A 20,981-nucleotide genomic window follows, 5' to 3' on the forward strand; every position below is an offset into this window, starting at 1 on the left:
CTCGGCCGCCAGTTGTCTAGGTGGCCGTTCCAACACTGACGTAATGACCTCTTCTCACAGCCGTCCAAGTCAATTCATCTCTTTTCTGCTTTTCAGAAACCCATGCCTTGCTCTTCAAGTAGATTACTGTACTTCTCGGTACGATCAAGATCATTGTAATTGTTTCACTTTGATACATTCATGCACTCATTTATTCTGTTGGCTCGTTTGCTTGTACATTATTTGTTCCACCTCAGAGCCTCTCAAGTGAGTCGAGGACTCAAGCTTGGGTTTCACTTGACGGCCTATTCTGCCCCGCCACATCAGAAGTGGCTGTGCGATCTGTCAAGACTCGAAAGGTTCAATTCTCAAACTCAATCCATACCGTGGCTATCTCAACTGGTGACGAATAATCTGGCCTCAAGTCCAAGACTCCTCACTCCTTATAATCGCTTATGTTACTTCCTTTGAGATAATTTTCTGATTCCCCCGGCCTGGGTGACGGCCATCTCCCGACAAGATGTTGGAAGGCTTGGTCGCAAACCTTCTTAATCGCTTCTTGGGCATGTACGTCAAGAATTTCGATCCAAAGCAGCTCAATGTTGGCATATGGTCTGGAGATGTCAAGCTACGTAATCTAGAGCTAAGACGAGAAGCCCTCGATCAGCTACATTTGCCTATCAATGTTGTGGAGGGGCGCCTCGGAGAACTGACATTGTCCATACCCTGGTCAAATCTCAGGGGCAAGCCGGTCAAAATCAACATTGAGGATGTCTTTCTGCTCGCTGCTCCGAAAGAGGAAGATGAATACGACGCCGCGGAGGAAGAGAAGCGTACTGTTGCTGTCAAGTTAGAGAAACTCGAGAGCGCCGAGCTGTTGAAGGAACGAAACACCGAGAGCATGAGTCCTGAGGAACAACAAAAAAATCAGAGTTTTACTCAAAGCTTGGTCACTGCTATTGTTGATAATCTTCAGGTCAGCATCAAAAACGTGCACGTGCGGTACGAAGACTCCATTGCCACTCCTGGCCATCCCTTCGCAGTCGGCCTCACCCTGAAAGAGATGAGCGCCGTGAGCACAGACTCTGAATGGCGCCCAACCTTCATTCAATCCACTTCAGGAACGACCCACAAACTAGCGGTTCTCAATTCATTGGCAGTCTACTGGAATAGTGATGCCGAACTCTTTGGAACTGGAAGAGGTGGGGATGTCGGTGCTGCTGCACAAGAAATTGACAAAGACGACCTCATTACTAAGTTCAGAGAGGGAATCGAAGACACAGGCAACTCCCAATATCTCCTCAAGCCTGTAAGCGGGCGAGCAGGCATCGAACTTGACAAGTCGGGCAAAGCCGAGATCCCAAAGATCAAGGCACGATTGTTGTTCCAAGAGCTCGGTTTCATTCTTGACGAAGATCAGTATCGGGATGCATTGATGCTTGTCGATCTCATGCACTATTTTGTGCGACATCAAGAATACAAAAAAGATCAACCCCAGACGACCCCGAAAGAAGACCCCAAGGCTTGGCTCAAGTTCGCCGCAAACGCAGTCCTCAATAAGATCCACGACCGCAACCGAAGATGGACATGGGACTACTTCAAAGAACGCAGGGATACTCGTCTAAAATATATCGAGCTCTTCAAAAAGAAGAAGAAGGATCAAAAGCTGACAGAGCAAGAGACCGAGGAGCTGTCCGACCTAGAATTCAAGCTAAGTTACGAAGATCTCCGGTTCTGGAGGTCACTTGCTCGCAGCCAGCTCAGAAAGGAAAACATAAATGCCCCCAAACCTGCACAGAAACAAACTTGGTCATCCTGGATCTGGGGCTCAAAGCCGGCCCAAGATGACGGCGAGAATGAAGATGCTGGCATGACAGATGAGCAGCGTAAAGAGCTTTATGATGCAATTGACTGGGACGAGAAGAAGGCTATTGCAGACAGTGTCGACCTTCCTCGGGAAACCATCAAATTGCAGGTCGAATCAAGCCTGAGGACTGGAAGCTTCACCTTGAAACGAGATCCGCATGGAGAAGCGAATGAGATCTTAAAGCTTGTTTTTGACAACTTCAAAGCCAAAGCTATACAAAGACCGGACTCAATTCTAGCCGATCTTGCGCTTGGGGGTTTCCGGGTCTATGACGGCACAACAGAAGGGAGCCTCTTTCCACAGATCGTCAAGGTCAAGGGTGTCGAGGAACAATCAAAGGACGACGTCAAAGAGGACATTAGCACTCTAGAAGAACAGAGTAGTGACGACGGAGAGATCAGAAGGAGACGAGAAGACGATAACAGCTTGTTTCATCTGCTGTTTGAAAACAATCCATTGGATGGAAGTGCTGACACCAAAATCTTTCTAAAACTTAGAAGCCTAGAATTCATCCACAACCCAAAGTTTGTTGTCGAGATAGCAAAATTCTTCAAACCACCTGAGCGGCAGATGGAATCAATAGGAGCGTTGTTGCAGACAGCGGGAGCCACTGTTGAGGAGATCAGGCAACAGACTCGAGCTGGCCTTGAGTTCGCACTGGAGGAGCACAAGACTATGAATGCAAATTTCGACATTCAGGCCCCTATATTCATCATCCCAGAGAGTATCACGCGAGAGAGCACCCTGTGTATGATATTGGATGCAGGCCATGTTAGCCTCAATAGCGAACTTGTGGATAAGGAGACAATGCGGGACATACATTCCAAACAGAAGCAGCAATATACAGAGGAAGACTTCAAACAACTGGAAGGCCTCATGTACGACAAGTTCCACCTAAAGCTGGACTCAACCCAAGTCCTGATTGGACCGGGTATCAATGCCACAAGGTCTCAACTAGAAGCTCCCGACGATACCAAGAATATGCACATTATCGACCGCATTAATATGGAATTCCTTATCGAGAACTCAATCATACCAAAAGCTCCGGACATCACCAAAATCCGCATCTCTGGCTCTATGCCTGTCCTACATGCCTCTATCTCTGACAGGAAATATAAAAATATCATGAGATTGATTGACGTGGCAATTCCAAAATTTGAGAACTCGACCTCAAACTCCAACGGGTCTCAAGAGACGACCGTACCTTTGAAATCAACTGAAGGGTCTAATTCTAAGAGAAAGTCAGTTGTGCTGCTTGAATCTAAGGATAAACCAGTTATCGAGCATGATTCTGACTGCGAAGACGACGGGCAGAAGAACGTGGAGAAGAAGGAAAAGCCGGCCAACATTCATCAACGCAACTTTGAGATCAAATTCACCGTTGATAAACTTCAAGCGTCACTCTTTAAAGCAGATCCCGAAGAGAAGAAGCCAGACCAGCTTCTCGCCGAACTAGTTGCAGAATACTTTTCCTTTAACTTCTACCTCCGCCCTTACGACATGGCAGCTGAAGTTGTTTTACGCTCATTGACTGTGGATGATCACATTGAAGATGAACCATTGCCAGAATTTAAGCAGATTATCTCTTCAAAGGGCTTCAAAGCCGAAGAAGAGAAAGACCTTTTCCATGTCAAATTCGTCAAGGTTAACCCTGAGTCCCCTGAATTCAAGTCCACATACGAAGGAATTGCGACCAACCTCGATGTCGCAGTGTCAACGATCAATGTCATTGTCACCAGAAAGACGCTTTTGACGCTGCTCGACTTTGTCCTTACCACATTTGCAGGCCCTGGGGACAAGCCAGTGGAGCAAGGCACCAAGAAGCTTGAAGGAGACAAAGAGAATGAGGCTGATCTCGACACAGTAACTCAGGCCAAACAGCAGCCAGAAAAGCTCAGAATCAAAGCTGAATTGACAAGTATAGCGCTAATTCTCAACAACGATGGTGTCAGGCTTGCTACCTTGTCCCTAAACTCAGGTGATGTTGGGGTTTTTCTTAACGCTGGTACAGTGCAGGTCAAAGCACGCTTGGGCAGTCTGTCACTGGTGGATGATATCAATCAAGGTGCCCCAGAGGATTCGCCATTGCGTCGGCTCATTGCTATAGAAGGGGATGACCTCGCTGATTTCAAATACCAAACGTATGACGCTACTCGGAAAGACTATCCAGGATACGACTCCGGTATATTCCTACGTTCGGGTTCGATAAAGGTGAACTTCTTGGAAGAGCCATTTCGGAAGATCATGGAGTTTGGTGTCAAGTTCGGGAAAATGCAGGCCATATTCAATGCTGCAAGACAAGCTGCAGCCAATCAAGCTACGCAAGTTCAGCAAAGTGCTCAGAAAATGCATTTTGATGTCGTCATCAAAACTCCCATTGTTGTCTTCCCAAGAGCCATGGTTGACGATCGACCCCGAGATTTGCTCACAGCTTATCTCGGTGAAATCTATGCTAGCAACAAATTTGTTAGCATCCAAGGTCAGAGAGATGGACCAATGGTCAATAAACTGTCGGCTGGGATACGTAACATCCGCCTGACGACAGAATTTCATTATGACGATGACCAGTGCCAGGAGCTGGAGATGATCGACAAGGTGGATCTCGATTTCAAGATTAGGTATCTCGAACACCAGAGCGGTCTCAAAAGGCCAGACCTGGAGATTGATGGATCAATGTCCCCTGTCAACCTGCGAATTTCACAAACACAATTCAAGTTCCTGATGGAACTTTCCAAAACAATCCCGGCTGCTTTTGCTACTGAGGAGGATTCTGATGAGGAGATTGCGGATGAACTACCAGAATCAAAGGTTGCACCAACACATCCTACTCAAAACGACAAAGAATCAGATGAACCATCACGGCCTACATATCAGGGACCGGAGCTTGGATCCACCCACGAGACTTGGACCAAGTTACATCTCGTCTTCAAAGCTCCAATGATAGGCCTTGAACTGATACTAGCGGTAGATGACGAATCTATCGAAAACTTTGAAGCTGCGAGCGTATCGAAGTTTTCATTGAATGATACCAATGTCAAGTTGCGAATGCTTAGCGATGGAGCTCTAGAATCCGAGCTCTTGATTCATTCCTTCACTATTCGTGATAGCCGATCAAGGGAGACGAATAAATTCAGAAAGATCATGTCTTTGATCAACAACGATGTCCAGCAACAATTTATGGCAAGCGTCTCAATATCGGGAGGTACTGAAAAGCATATGATTGTGATGCTTACAATTGACAGCCCAAGAATTATCGTTGCATTGGACTATCTTTTCTCTCTTCAAGCATTTGCTAATACGGCCTTTGCATCCGACGAACCTCGGCCTATTGCAGATGCGGAAGATCTTTCGGAAGACGATCCTTTGAGCCCTGCTGAAGACCGAAGTCGACATGAGGAGGATGACACCACAGAGGAGGAAGGTTCGGGCATGAGTGTCTCCTTCCGGATTAATATTGTGGATGCGCAAATTATTCTCATTGCCAACCCAACTATTTCAAATACTGAAGCTATCGTTCTGGGCACAAAAGAAGTCCTTGTATCGCGCCAAAATGCTACCACCCTTCAGATTACGAAAGTGGGCATGTTCCTATGTCGAATGGATAAGTTCGAGACAAGCCGTCTTCGAATCTTGGACGATTTCAGCGTTCAAATGTCCATGGAAAGTCGAAGTCAGGGCAAGGACTCTTCACTTACTTCCATACACATTGGAATTGAGCCTCTTGTCTTGAGGTTGTCATTGCGTGATATCCTTCTTGCGATGCAGATCATGAGCAAGGCATCCTCTACAACGCCGCAAGCAAAAATTCAAGAAGATACAGAACCGAAGAAAATTGAAGAGGTGAAAGTAGCTTCCACTAAACGAAGATCGGTCGGTGGTGCCACAGCCGCTTCAACCAAAAGATCCAAGCATTCCAAGTCAATCTCGAAGCCTCAATCGAAATCAGTACCCAAGAAGTCTATTGTCATGAGTAGAGAAGAACTGGTCGCTCAGATTGACGGCATACGGGTGATTCTGATCGGGGATAGGCACGAACTTCCATTGCTAGATTGGAGCGTAAAAAAATTCGATGTCGATGTTCGAGACTGGTCAGGTGCGATGACTGCTGACACAAAGTTTGACACTTTCCTTAACGTTTATAACTTCTCCAAATCGGCATGGGAACCATTGATCGAGCCGTGGAAGCTGGGCTTTCATATGTCGAAGCAGGTGCAACCGGAAGTGTTGTCGATGGAAGTCTACTCGCACAAGAACATGGAACTCACAATTACCTCCGCAACCATTGCTTTAGCATCGAAATCGTTCGACTTCTTGTCTACAGACGAGGACATCCTATCGAAACCTCGTGTTGCGGATGCACCTTATCGGATCCGCAATTACACTGGCTTCGATCTTAGTGTTTGGGCGGACGAGAAGAGTGATACCGCCAATGCTGCCAAATTGAGTGACGGTGAGGAATATGCTTGGCGATTCGAAGATGCTACTTCAATGCGTGAACATCTGACCCCCGAAGGCAATGCAGGCCTGGTCGGTGTCAAGCTTGAAGGCAGCGGCTTTGATAGTGTCAGCCGCATTCCTGTCATTCGGGAGGGTGAGACATTATACAACTTGAAGCCGCGCAAAGACAACGTGCAACATCGAATGCTGGTCGAAGTGAAATTGGGGTCTGACAACGTCAAGTACATCACCATCCGCTCTCCACTTCTTGTTGAGAACAAGACGCAAATCCCGATTGAGATTGGAGTCTACAGTCCCGAGGATGGTCATCTTCTCAAAATCGAAAAGGTTCCCCCAGGAGAGGGCAAGCCAGCACCAGTTGGTGCCGCTTTTGTACATTCACTTGTTATTCGACCTGATCAAGGATTTGGCTACGGTTGGTCGAATGAGCGTTTATTCTGGAAGGATCTCCTGAAGAGGTCTACTAGAACCCTAACTTGTCAATCAGAGGGTAAAGACAACTCACCACCGTTTTATTTCCAGATGCATGCGGCCTACAATCAGAAAGACCCCATGACAAAAATTTACCCATTCATGCGGATCCAAATTTCGGCACCGGTCGAAGTCCAGAATCTCTTACCATACGATTTCAAATATCGAATATATGACAAAAACACGAAGAAAGACTGGACAAATTTTCTACGGAAGGGTGGCGTCAGCCCTGTACACGTCGTTGAACTCTCACATCTACTTCTCCTCAGCGTCGACATCGAGGACACTCCTTTCAAGCAAAGCGAATTTGCCATTATCAACAGCAACACTCAGGAAGAGTTCCGTCGGGAGAAAAGCCTAAGCCTGAAGGATGAGTATGGAACTCAGCTGACCCTGAAATTGCATTACACCAATATCAAGGACAGTGGCGGCGCATTTCGAGTTTCGATCTACAGTCCATATGTGCTTCTCAACAAGACTGGCCTCGATATGAGTGTTCAGAGCAAAGCTTTTTTCGGATCATCCAAATCTACCGGGCCACAAGGGGCCCGAACAAGTTCCGGTAATGGCAAGGCTTTACCCATGCTCTATTCCTATGGAACGGATGATCGGAAAAACCGGTCGCTGCTGAAAATCGGCGACTCATCTTGGAGTAAACCGCAAAGTTTCGACGCGATTGGTAGTTCCTACGAGGTTGTCCTGCCATCAGCCAATAGCCGTTCTGAGCTTCACGTTGGTGTCTCTGTCGCTGAAGGGGAAGGCAAGTACAACTTGAGCAAAGTCGTCACCATAGCCCCAAGATTCGTGCTCAAAAACAAGATAGGAGAGGCAATTGAGCTTCGCGAGCCTGGATCATCGGAAGTCATCAAGGTAAGGAATAACGAGTTGCTACCTATCTACTTCATGCGCCAAAGTCCAGAAAAGCAACTTTGTCTTTGCTTCCCAGGAGTGGACAACCAGTGGTCATCACCTTTCAACCTTGCAAACATTGGCATGACACACGTCAAACTAGCAAAGCATGGACAAAGACAGAAGCTGCTTCGTGTTGAAATTATCCTCGAGGACGCGACTCTTTTCTTGCATTTCAGCATCGAGACCAAGCATTGGCCGTTCTCAATGCGCAATGAGAGTGACACTGAGTTCTTGTTCTTCCAGGCCAACCCCAATATCGCGGAAGATGAGGAGGAAGATCGTGGTAGTGGATGGAAGCCCATCCGATACAAGCTCCCTCCACGAAGCATTATGCCATATGCGTGGGATTATCCTGCGTCAAAGAACAAGGAACTCGTTCTCACGTCACGAGGCAAGGAGAGATATGTTAAGCTGGCAGAGATAGGAAATTTGATTCCAATCAAGCTCCCGGCTACAGAACGAGGCGGCCTAATGAAAGTGATTGATGTCAATATTGTTGCAGATGGTCCAACTCAAACTTTGGTGCTCTCAAATTACAAGCCTTCAAGATCACTATACCGTCAAAAGACTGGGGCGACAACTGCCTCGCAAACCAGTTTGAATCAAGGATTCGAAGTCAAGCAGATCGAGTCGGAAGTCAACTTCAAGGCCGAACTTCGGCTGGCCGGCATTGGAATCTCTCTTGTCAACACCAAAATGAAGGAGCTTTTGTATCTGACATTCCGTGAGATAGATCTCAAGTATGGCGAGTCCAAACTCTACCAGACAGTGAACGGAACTGTCAAATGGATACAGATCGACAATCAACTGTATGGTGGAATATTTCCCATCCTGCTTTACCCCAGCGTGGTGCCAAAGACTGGCAAGGAGATGGAGGCTCATCCTATCTTCCATAGTATGGTGACTCGAGTCAAAGACGATTCATATGGTGTTCTCTACATCAAATACGCTACTCTTCTTCTTCAGCAGATCACCATCGAATTGGATGAAGACTTCATTTTTGCCATGCTTGATTTCCTCAAGGTGCCGGGAGCATCATGGGCAGAGGAGAGAGAAGGAAAGCTTTGTGATGAGGACTTAGACGTTCCTGAGCCGACTCTGGAACAACAAGGTCAAGATGTCTACTTTGAGCTCCTCCATCTACAACCCATTCAACTCGATCTATCGTTTGTTCGAACTGAACGGATCAACGCGGAAGACACCATTGTGAACAGTCCCCTCATGTTCTTAGTCAATGTGATGACCATGTCCATCGGCAATGTCAATGATGCTCCGATCAAGCTCAACGCCCTTATGCTCGAGAACGCGCGGATCTCGATTCCTGCTCTCATGGCCAACATCCAGAATCATTACACACAAGAAGTGCTCAGGCAGGTGCATATTATTCTTGGATCTGCCGACTTCCTCGGGAACCCCGTGGGTCTGTTCAATAGCGTCAGTTCAGGTGTTGCTGACATCTTCTACGAACCATATCAAGGCCTAGTCATGACCGACCGACCTCAAGAGTTAGGCATTGGCATCGCCAAGGGAGCCAGCAGCTTCGTGAAGAAATCAGTCTTCGGTTTCAGCGATAGCATGGCCAAGTTCACTGGTTCTATGTCTAAAGGCCTCGCAGCTGCGACGATGGATAAAGAATTTCAAGATCAGCGGCGTATGTCCAAGAGCCGAAACCGGCCGAAACACGCACTGTATGGCGTGACGTCCGGCGGCAATGCTTTTGCCTCAAGTGTGGCAAGCGGTATCGGTGGGCTTGCACGACATCCGCTTGAGGGGGCAGAGAAAGAAGGAGCATTCGGATTTGTCAAAGGGGTTGGAAAAGGCGTGCTAGGTCTGGCAACGAAGCCCGCAATTGGGGCGTTTGATCTAGCGTCCAATGTTGCGGAAGGGGTACGCAACACAACGACAGTCTTCGACGCCGAAGGCCTCGACCGTGTACGGCTGACTCGGTTCATTGGTATGGACGGCATAGTCCGTCCATATTCGCAGCGTGAAGCGCTTGGACAATTTTGGCTCAAAACTTGCGATGACGGCAAGTTCTTCAACGAGGAGTACATCGCTCACTTAGAGCTGGAGGGTCGAGACATGTTGGTGATGATCACATACGACCGGATCCTCATGATTCGCACCAAGAAGCTGAGAATGGAGTGGGACGTCAAGTTGACGGATGTGCAGACCATCAGCAAAGAACGCACGGGGATGAGCTTTGGTTTGAAGGGTGGCGCCAATGGGCCGTTTATCCCTGTTGCTGACGAGGGCAGTCGGAATTGGCTGTACAGGCAGATTGCTATTGGTGAGTTGATGGACGGCAGCCTTTCGTTCGATGTCCAAGAGCTAACTTTGGGATCTAGCGGTGAATGCTTTCAACGACAAATACAATGCTAAAGGATAAAGATGACGACGATGGGAGACTGGCAAACTGGGCAGTAGTCGCTTGAGGTATGAGCGATCATAATTCAGGTAATGCAAGGTTACGAGGGAAAAGGAAGGCCATCCAGGAGAGGGGCTTCAACGGGGCATAATACACGGGACTGGAGTTGCTCGCCTGCGAAGCAAGATTCTGGCACCTCACAGTGGAATTGTAAACATACACGAAAACCATTAGGTAGATCAATGACATGGGCTTGTGCACTCTTAGGGGCTGTCTACGGCTGCCTATGACTACTTGATCATGGCCGTTGAGCGGAGGGATAGCAGGATGATGACTTACGTAAGAGGCTCACCAACCTTATCGTCTCAGCCTTTAGACGAAATGGAATGGTGGGCGAACGTGTCCAACAGGGGGCAACAGCAGTCGCGGCAAGAGATCATGTATTGTGCAAATGCCCTTGGTGGGTTCTTCCGGATAGCAAGCCATGCTAGAGGCGCTGCCAGTCTACAAAAGATCCATCCAGATTCCATTTCGTCGACAAGCAGGGATCAAATAGCAGGGCGACGAGCTCTTCGGACTTCTGAGCTCAAGAAATACTCCCTGCTGAGTACCGAGTTTATTGATGCGATCGGCGGCTGCCATTGACACATGGGTGCTTGCAGGTGCCAGGAGGAAACCTCAGAATCGAGGGCATGTCGGGTGATGTTTGTGCAGCCTTTACATCCCATGGCACGCCAACCACTACATACACAGATAGTTAGTGACGCTCCCCCGGCTTTGATCCTGCTCGTCTGATTGCTCAGGCATTCCGCTTGGTACCGATGGGCCCGATCTATGCCAATCACGGTCGAGACATTCTGTACTATCAAGACACGGGGCGGGGCTTTCGGGTTGTCTGTAGCCGTCGGCGAAGTGCGGTGTCAGCGTGTCACTTATCACACTCTCGCCCTAGAACGGCGTCCTCGTAAGATGGCTCGCTTGTCAACCCTGGGGCATGGGAAATGAAACGAACAAAGCTGCCAACTATCAGCTAGCCCCTCGTCTTGGTGGGAAACAGGCAAATCCTTGGACTGGGGAAAGGCATCGAGAGTCGAGACGCACCTGTCCCTTGGTACGGAGTACTCGGTACTGCATACAGTACGAGGTACGCAGTATTCGATATGCTCTGGCCCCAGGGTTCACAGATCACGAGTATGCATCAAGGGTAAGAGTTTCCAGGATGCAGGATGGCGTTGCAGCACTTGGTGAGGCCAGATCCCCGGAATCTGGTGTCTGGTGTCTGGTGTCTGTTCGACGTCGATGGTCGGTGGGTGGCTCCTTCCCGAAACTCAAACGGGAAGTCGACGCTCCTTCGCGTTTGTGAAATACGAATCGCCGCAGATTTGCTCCAGTTCTCCCACCACCGCAACCACCACCACCAGCATCACCAGCATCAGCGCCAACATCAAATAAGCAGCACCAACATGAGCAAGGCCTTACCACAGATGCCCCTCGCCAACCCTCTTCTCTCCCTTTCTCTGTGTACGGAGTACTCTGCCCTGCTTTCTCTTTCCCATCCTCTCGCCTTCAATACGCCAGTGCTCCGTCCAGAGAGGACTCGGGACTCCAGTACGTGAAGGTCTGGTTGAGCCAGCCATGGCCATCGTCCAAGAGGCCCCCCTACCCCCTGTCTTTGACTCCTTTGAGGTAAGCACATCTGGCCACCGCTATTACGAGCCTCATCACACGCACCGGCGGAAGGGGCCCCAGTACGGACTATGTTCAAAAACACGATCTTCTTTTGCTGCCTACAATTAACTTCAGCGAGTATAGCGCCATCGAGGGCGATTATCGTGCAGAGCCAATCGTCAAGATACGAGGCACTCCGCTTCTCAACACTGCGTATTTCCAGATGCATTGTTTGACATCCACGCTCCACGCCCAATGCTCAATGCTCCTCTCAATGCTCCAGGGTCAGATTCACGAGGATATAATAACCATCCTGCCTTCCGAAGTCCACCGGATCCTCCTGTTCCTCTATCAGCCACCAAATCCATCCATTCTTGCAAAACCACGCTTGCACAAGCTATCCTTGAGCATGCCTTGATCCTGGAATGCTTTGTAGTCAGATGAAGCAGATGACAACATCGTTACAATCCTGTCGAAGCCAATCGACATACAAATCCTGACCATGTCTTCTTCCCAAATCTCACAACAGACGACAAACTTTCACCCTGTCGACGAACATGGACGGGAGGAGAGAATTGTGTTGCGACGGACAAGCCTTGGAGCCTGGAAGTTTGCCCTCCCACCGTATATTGCTCAGATGATGGTCGAGGCCGGGGTTGTTCCTACCTTGTCTGCATTGGAGCATTGTCTGGAGGTCATCTTCTACCTTTTTGTCAGGTGGTATCACTTAGATCAGGATAACGCTGTACGCTTCGACGATCACTTCGACGATATCTACAGACGCTTGGGTCGAAAGGTCAATCAATTTAACGTCAACAAAATGCACGAGCGTGCTCGCATCATTGAACTTTTGTGGCTCACCTGCACAGACACCGAAGTCCACATTCAAGGCACTCGCCATCGTGGCAGAATAGTCGCCTGGTACGACCCCCCTTACGCCCAGCAGTTGCCTGTCACCATCCGTTTCGAATCACGAAGCCACCGAGGTGTGCCTTGGAAGTTGACGATGACCGAAGTAGATGGCGACGGATGGCCTGCTTGTGCAGCAAATGGACGAATTACCTTCTCGATTGCCGTTCCAGATGTTGCAACCTCCCATAACTGGACCTCTTAAACTCGGTCTTTTGTCAAATCTCGGCCCGGGGTTCTTGTGTCATATATGAGAGGCGCAAGCATGATCTTCATGACAATTTTCTAACGTCTTAACAAGCACCGAGGTCGGAGATTTGCACCCACACCCACATTCTGAGGTGTAGTCTGCTTTGCAGGGAAGCCCCCCTACTATGAATTATGGGACCCAAGAAGCCATGCAATAGCGCTTGCTTGGTAGCACAGCAATTGCTGATCTACGTTGGGATTCATGTCGGTCTGCTTTCACTTGAGCAATCTTGTCCTTGGTCCGCAATAGTGTGATTTCTAGGCTACCCCTGGAGCCCCCTTGGCCCCTGGATGGCGTGTGTGTGCAGCTGCACCCAGGGCACACCACTCCCTGACCAAACAACACCAGGTGTAGCCCAGTAATAACCCCATTCCCATCTCTTTTGTCAGTTCGGGGTACGGAGTACAGGCGAGCTGTCAGTCTTATGCATAAATAGCGCCTCGAACTCTGAAGATTTCGAGCATGCTTCACATGGGCTTCTCCTCATGCATCTCCCAGTGCTTGCACCCGCACCGGCAGGACCACTGGTGGAAAGGTGACTTTCACTCCCCGGCATTCGACACCATTATAGTGTGTACCAACCACTAGCGCCGCGTCCGCCGACCCACAGGGCGGTCGGGGCCGCACCATCCAGTTGTTCTGTCACATTGGTACAAGAATATCCCTGCATGCCAAGAGGCGACGAATTCCGAGACTCCTATTTTGGTGCCGCTCGTGTATCCGAAGTTGATCTATGTACCGAACAAACTTACGACTAGGACAACCCATCTCCGGAGTATCCTTGCTCGCACCAGAAAGTCCCGCATGACAGATGAGAACACGAGATCAGCAACAACTCCACAATGGAAGTTCTTTGGACTTTTGGCGCGCGTATGATAGGTTCAAGCGTAAATGGCGCTTGCATGGGCGCTTGCATAACTATTCCGTCGGTTTTCTTGAGCATTTTCTCGTCTCTCGCCCGGCGGAGTACGATTTACAGAGACTACAGGTCATATTTGTCTCTGCCTTCAAACGAGCAAGTATCACAGACCTCGCCATTCAGATCAATCATCCCGCAGTGAGTCAATTTTCAGACCTAAGCGTCCATCAATCAGGCAGAAACAGGGACGTCACACAGACACACATCCCTCACTCCTCACGGATTTTCCTCAACAGCAATTGATCACTGAGCCTTGTTGTGGCACTTGAGCCTGAGACATTACGAGGTACTAAACGCCGACTATCCATTATCGCCGAGCCGAAAAGGGTACTCAGTCCATAGAGTTAGATGAGCGTTCGAAGACTCCTTGCACCTTGATTCGCCACTTCACCTCTTTTACTCCCAAGATCTACACGAGATCTAAACGGCCACTGATTTCTGCCGTATCCGGCAATTTTGAACTGCATGATTTTGGCATATTGAAGAATAATTGGCTAACCGAGGACTTTCCTGCGTTGGTGGGTGAATACTCATTAGCTGCTTTGACGCAGATTTATTCTCTTTCTGCCGTCCACTTGTTTGGGATGCAGGTAGATTGAGTGTGTAAGATCCACTGTGCGATCACACCAAATCATGCACAACGACGGGCTTCTTTTGGTGAGTGGGCCTTCTACGTTGACTGTAGTTCCACATGCTCACGCTAGTGCTAACAGCTCTCGACGCGGAGTCGACAACACTGTCAATCATGGAAAAAGGATATCGTTTTGAGAGTTCTCTAAACATTGGGACGATGATGATCATCACCTGGCCTGAGGCTTGCCATCCTCGTACTGCCAACCTCTCCCTCCAAACCTTCCAACGCGCTCAATTACTGGTACAAGGCCGGCAGGAATACCAAGCCTGACTTGCATCCCCAGTCTCGTTGTGACCGTTCAAAGCTAGGTTGCAGGCACAGCCATGCAGAGCACCCACCTTCAACATTCTGACCCCCTTTTTGGATCGTAGCCACCGCATCTCTTGCAGCTCGAACAATTTCTCAAACGGACCCATTGACATTGTACCTTGTCGAATGGGAAAACATGTCTTGGTGTCTGTCTGTTTGTATCGATGAGCCACCAGTGAGAAACGCTGGACGGTGAGTAGTTCTCCTTCTCTCCCCTTTCTCATCTCAGCCTCGTCAATCAGGCTACGTCATGTGTGCAATGAATCAACCCTTTTCCATTTTTTACTTCTCTAGAGAAAGGAGAGTGGCCACACGTGGTTTGTGCGCTGACTAGGCCCGCGTTGAACGCGAAATACATGCATTCCATACTATGGGCTCTCCTCAGTTGCACTTGATGCCGAAGCTTTCCCATTCAATGGGGTCATCTGATCTGGCTTGTCTATGAGAATCAGTAGCCCGGAGTAACTCGCCACAGCCCTCCTTGATCATCCATCCCCATTTCCTTGCGAAGCCCTCCGATACCTCCCACGAGCCAATGCATTCGGGATTTCCCCAGATGATGAGGCCTTTGTTCTCATCTGGGAGGACCGCGGAGCTTGGGGGGTTAGGCGCTCCTCGCGGTCTTGTGATAGATGTATTTCTTGAAGCTCCAGAGGAAGGAGAGGAGGAGATACCATCCCGCTGGGCATCCTCGGCTCCGCCCTTTTCAACGATAGCACCAACCATGTCACCGCAAAGGTCACATTCATTGTACGTGCCTACGGCGCGGATGAGCGTGTCGCGTAGAGCGGGAAGCGGGAACAGATCAATCCACGACTCGTGGTTGATTTCTTGCTGTAACAAGGTCGGTTGCAGGGAAGGAGGAATAGCTCGCGGCATTGGCAGTGGTACAACGCGCAACAAGCTATCATCCGTGTCACCACTCTGACAGCCGAGCAGCATCTGCGCAGATCCAAGCAGGATCATATTTGTGACGATGGCCCGCCAGACGTTGTAATGAATGAGAGGGATCAGATGGTCGCTTGACAATGGGAAGATAAAGTCGGAGATGTTCGCCCGTCGCCGTGCTGGATCCTGACTCCCGACTGCAACTTCGACTACGCGCAGGACGTGCTGCCGAATTTTGTTGAGATGGGGCTGCCTCACACTACCTGCGCTCGCGTTGTAAGACTTGACCATGAGCAAGGCATTACCATTCGTCGAACTTGACACTTTCTGGTATCCTCGTCGGATGTCGTCGATTTTGGAGTTGACTGGTGTCCACTTGTTTCCATTCTCCCTTCTGCCTGTGGATCGCAAATTATTTTTGATAAGTACAATGCAAAATGAGCGTCATCATGCTGTCCACAAAACTAGCTACGAATGGAACATCAAGCGCAAGTGGGCGGCGTGGCATTGTTGGAGACTTACGACGAGCTCTTTGGTTCAATCGGTTCTGCGCCTTCCTGCGTTCTTTGGCATCGCTCAGGCCCGTCCAGTCGTCACGGGCCTCGAAAGCCTAGACAGTAAAACAGGATTCAGCAAAGCGTGTCATACGGCGGCAGCAGCAAGCCAGGCCCTCGGCCCTTGGTATTGACCCTACCTCAATCAATAGTGGATTCGAGGGGAATGAGGAACGCAGAATACCTCCTCCAATATCCATTTACTCCCGGCCCAGAGGAGAAAATGCGGTTGCCTGGAGAATGAGGGAAGTTGAGGCTGAATTTGAAATTGATTGATCGAGTCGATCGTCGATCGTTTGACGGATGGCACTTCTTGCAATGAAGAAATCAAGTTTGACTATTAGTGAACGTAATCACCACGTTATGGAATAATGGGAGCTCCGGACACGGAAGCCTCTCTCTTCTCGGCAACGGAGCGCTGAAACCCCAATTTTAGGCGGGTTTCCTTGCGCCGCCTCGAAGACGACCGATCCCTTGGCCCAGCCCCTAAGCCGAAGCTCGTCGGTTACCCACAGTGGGGTCACAAACTACAAGTAGATACGTATCAGTGTGCAGCCTTGTGCGGCCTGCTGACGGGCTAAACCTAGAAGGTGGTTACCAGCAGTGGATGCGAACCGATAGTTATGCGTCGTAAGATACTGATACTCTACATTAGATGAGGGTGTTCCTGGTGCAGCCCCTTCGCAGGGTCGAATCTCCCTCGATGGCAGGAAATTAAAATGTATATAAAATACGAGCACCTCGCCCCTGCCCCGGATGATGCTGGCACGACTGTACGAGAACTCAAGCTCTTATTATTTTTTGTTTTCTTTCTTTCCAGCTTTGACTATATTTGCTATTGGGTCAGTCGGTAGGCGAACAAGAAATGTCGAATACCAAATGCAACAAGTCCGTCCTCATCACCGGCTGCAGCGCTGGCGGTAAGTCAACGTCTTTTCGGCATGAACTTCCTTTGAATATAGGTATGAGCCACATGAAATTGCTGGAAAGTTGAGATTAAGTTAGTCTCAAGGTTGCGTGTGAGCTAGCTGTGGCATGCATCGAGCTGTATCATATAAGCTTTGAATATTGACTAATTCCTTGCCCTCACATCTTATTAAACATCATAAAACTCCTAACCGTTCTTCTGTTTGTCCAGGCATCGGCTATGCGCTAGCAGAATCATTCGCCAACCGCGGCCTCCATGTCTTCGCAACGGCGCGGAACACATCCAAGATGTCCGAGCTCGAAAAGAGACCCAACGTCACCCTGCTCCAGCTGGACGTCACGTCTACGGCGGACCTGGCCTTTGCCGTGGCAGCTGTGAGATCCGCGACGGCGGGGAAGCTGGATTACCTTGTCAACAACTCTGGACGGCAGTATTGGATGCCGCTGCTGGATTCGGACCTCGATGAGGGAAAGGCCTTGTTCGAGGTCAACTTCTGGGGGGTGCTGAGAACGATCCAGTCGTTTGCGCCGTTGTTGGTGGCCGAGGAGGGTCATGCCGACGGTGGTGTGGTGGTCAACATCGGGTCGATCGTGGCGTCGCTGTATACGCCTTTCTCCAGTCAGTTGTTGCCCTGGACCCCTGGCCCCCCAATCCAGAAGAGAAACGTAGGGGAATGAGAAGAAGAGGAAGATAATAGACACTTGATGAGGGTTGAGGACAAGGCTGACCAGTGACCACCCGAACACGGTGTTCAAAACAGGCATCTACAACGCCTCCAAAGGCGCCATCCACGTCTTCTCCGAGTCGCTGCGCCTCGAACTCGCGCCCTTGGGCATCAAGGTCCTCACCGTCGTGACGGGCGCGGTCGACACCCAGATCTCGACAAACAGCCCCGAGCCGATCTTGCCCGACACCTCGAGATACCACGCCGCGCAGGAACACCTGAATAAGCTCGTGTCGTCGGATGATGGTATCAAGAGGACCAAGGCCAGTGACTTCGCGGACACAGTCGTCAAGGACATCCTCGCTGGTGCCACGGGGAAGTTGTGGAGGGGCACGTATGCTGGTATGGCGAGATACCTGCCGGGTTTGCTTCCGATGTCTGTGCTGGTACGCAAGGCTTCTTGTTTGATTTTCTTCCTTTTCGCCCGGGGGTGGAGGGTGCTTCTTGCGTTCTTTTCCTCAACGTCCTCGTTTTGCTGGCAAACGCTAATCTGATCATGTGCTGCAGGACGGTCTTCTCCTCAACGGGACGGGCCTGGATAAAGTCGCGGCTGAGGCGAAGAAGGCGTCGTGAAGCATGAACGGGGGGCCGGCCCCGTCTGCAGGATTCCTTAGCCAGAAAGAAAAGATAGGAGATAGATATTAGATGGAACAGAAACGGCTGTCTGGATATTGCATCGATCATGTTTTTGCTAGACTCCTTAAGGCTCTGGACGTCGTACATAGTTCGAATGCTGCTCAAACCGAGATCAACAGTAGAATCACAATATTCCAAGAAAGAAAGGTCGTGTTAAGAATAAATATATATAAAAAGAAGAGAGAGAAGCTCAATGCCGAGGAAAGGTCGAAGTCGTTTCGCAATCTTCAAATAGTGTGTTTTCCCATTTAGAAAAACATGAATTCTGCTCCAAGCAGCATCCTAGGGTAGGTTGGATGACGCTGGCACAACAATATGGGAGTGATTGAAGTGGCGCGGGAGGATCGCCTTCTTACACACCGCGATATTTAGTCGAAATGGTAGACTGTGAGAAGAGCCTGTATACCGACTGACCTGGATCCGCTCGCGCCCGGTATGTCCATTACCAAAAGATAGTATTGTTTGGATCCTGGCATACTCTGAAATGCGCCAACACGTTACCCTGTCCCGCCCCGGGCTACACCCTTCCCCCCTGGCGGATTTCATGCCATTGTCCTTCCATCCCATATCCCATCCCATCTATTCAGCTCACGTCTTAGCGTAAATATCTCTCTCATAGGGACGATACCCCGTCAGCGGGACATTCTCCTGCGTCCCCGGGAAAAGCACCTGCCCCGCCGGTGCATAGGCACCTCTATTCCGGTCCTTCCTCTTCCTGCGGATATGGCAGACACAGCAAACGAGCAGCAGCAGCACCACTATGAGCACACCGACGACCGCTCCGATCACCGCCCATTTATGCCGCTGGATCCAGCTGCCGATGTTGTTGGAAGAGGAGCTTGTGGGCGTCGCCGTCACGCTGGACTTCGTCGCCGTTCCGCTTGATTTCGTATTTGTTGTGCTTGTGCCGCTGCTCGATGACCAGTAGGAAGCGTAGTACCGGGGCAGGTTTTGGATTGTTGCGTCGCCGCCTTGCCATGTCAGGTGCACGGTTTCGGTGGTGGCGGATTTGTCGGTGCAGCTGTTGTAGCTGTAGCCTGCTGGGCCAGCGAACGTGGCCATTGCGCATAGTGGTCTGTCTGATGGGCTAGATGGTGGGAGCAAGGGATGTGAGTAATGGTCTGTCGGGAGGTTGACCGGAGCTTTTCCTTTACTGCTTACCATATTAAGTTGTAGGCGTTCTTCTGGCAGTCTGAGTCGCAGCCGTAGTTTACACTTGCCCATGGAACACAGGACGTCTTCCAGTTGCAATCGGAAGTGGCTGATGCTGCACAACAGCCGACCACGTGGAGGTTGGAGTTCCAGAGACATGGTTGGTGATATGGGTCTGCACAGGCGAGTGCATCATCTAGTTGGTGACGAGAGTCAATGATTATGTCTTTGCTTTCAAAAGTAGCAAGAGTTCTAACCGTGATCGCCATTGACCCAGCCACAGGTTGCCGAGTCGACTGTCGCTGCCCTCCGTAGAAGATCTCGTTGATGTGTAAGTTTCGGGGCAGCGGTGATTTGGCTGAATGGAAGTTCTATTGCTGTAGGGGCAATCACTTGACTGACGGTGCTGGCAATGAGACTGAGACCGGCCATTGCTGCAGATCTTAGACAGCAAGACCTTGGGAAGCAGGAGACTAAGAGTTAAGAATGCCGGTGTTCCCTTAGAGACAAATGACAGAGGAAATGAGGTTTAATTTGAGAAATCAACTGCTGGTGCCAGCAATAGGGTATAGAGCTCTTGGGTATGTGCTTCTCAAGAAAGGAGCTTCCTGCCCCCTCCGGGAACAAAGGCGCCACGAGACCGGGAAACGATGCACTGCCTACAGGAAATGCACCAAGACATCAAACACTGGAGCTGAGTATCGGCCAAGAAAGCTGAAGCTCAAAAGAACGCAAGCTTGTTGGAGGAAGCAGACCAGATCCGTGCGCTGTGGAAAAACGCGGGAGTCCAAAACATGGCCATGCAAGGGTAACTGGCCTCGCCTCGAGTTCGAAGGAATCACGGCATGGATGGCAGAAGGACCAAAATGCAAAGTCAGGACTGCCATTTTGGAACAGGTCTTACATCGTGGACCCAGTAGTGCCAGCCTCCAGACACAAAGAGTTGACGTGACGAGGCTCGAAAGAAGCTGAAAGGTTGGGCGGGTGTCGTGCAAAAAGGTATGTGTCTTTGCTAGCCAATCATGCGAATCCTCTAGCGAAAGCAATACGGGTTTATTGGGCCTGGAATGGGCCACAACCTCGTATCAAGCCGCCACTATGTCGGTTCTAGGGCTGAAATAGAATTCAAAAACTTCTCTGGGAGATAAAAGGGCTTTCATGGTGGTCAAAACGGGCCAAACTCCGAGAGCTTTGATGTCTGTGGGGGTGGATTAAACCAGACTGGCAGAGGTTGGAAGTACTGGTAGATGAGTGGGACAAGGCTTCCCACTCGGATCCATATGGTTGAGACTCGAGAAGAGTGTGGAAGATCAACGTATCAGCCTACCCCGGAACGCTGTGCAAGCAAGACGTTC

General features: G+C 49.9%; 4 protein-coding genes across 4 annotated transcripts; 2 read left to right on the forward strand and 2 right to left on the reverse strand.

Annotated features, from left to right (window-relative positions):
• Positions 1 to 499: 499 nt before the first annotated feature.
• Positions 500 to 10,069, forward strand: A1O9_08623 (uncharacterized protein; the record flags this gene model as incomplete). Its single annotated transcript, XM_013402107.1, has 1 exon — positions 500 to 10,069. The coding sequence occupies one exon, from the start codon at positions 500 to 502 to the stop codon at positions 10,067 to 10,069; it is 9,570 nt and encodes a 3,189-aa protein (XP_013257561.1).
• A 5,056-nt stretch (positions 10,070 to 15,125) lies between these two features.
• On the reverse strand, positions 15,126 to 16,140 carry A1O9_08624 (uncharacterized protein; the record flags this gene model as incomplete). The annotated part of the gene is made up of 2 exons (XM_013402108.1): positions 15,126 to 16,030; positions 16,062 to 16,140. The coding sequence occupies 2 exons, from the start codon at positions 16,138 to 16,140 to the stop codon at positions 15,126 to 15,128; spliced, it is 984 nt and encodes a 327-aa protein (XP_013257562.1).
• A 1,261-nt stretch (positions 16,141 to 17,401) lies between these two features.
• Positions 17,402 to 18,411, forward strand: A1O9_08625 (uncharacterized protein; the record flags this gene model as incomplete). Its single annotated transcript, XM_013402109.1, has 3 exons — positions 17,402 to 17,732; positions 17,875 to 18,224; positions 18,346 to 18,411. 3 exons carry the CDS (start codon positions 17,402 to 17,404, stop codon positions 18,409 to 18,411), a joined length of 747 nt encoding a protein of 248 aa, XP_013257563.1.
• A 651-nt stretch (positions 18,412 to 19,062) lies between these two features.
• Positions 19,063 to 20,058, reverse strand: A1O9_08626 (uncharacterized protein; the record flags this gene model as incomplete). The annotated part of the gene is made up of 3 exons (XM_013402110.1): positions 19,063 to 19,561; positions 19,636 to 19,822; positions 19,884 to 20,058. The coding sequence occupies 3 exons, from the start codon at positions 20,056 to 20,058 to the stop codon at positions 19,063 to 19,065; spliced, it is 861 nt and encodes a 286-aa protein (XP_013257564.1).
• Between the last annotated feature and the right edge of the window lie 923 nt (positions 20,059 to 20,981).

Source organism: Exophiala aquamarina, assembly GCF_000709125.1.
Source record: "Exophiala aquamarina CBS 119918 chromosome Unknown aczIA-supercont1.8, whole genome shotgun sequence".
Taxonomy (NCBI): domain Eukaryota; kingdom Fungi; phylum Ascomycota; class Eurotiomycetes; order Chaetothyriales; family Herpotrichiellaceae; genus Exophiala; species Exophiala aquamarina.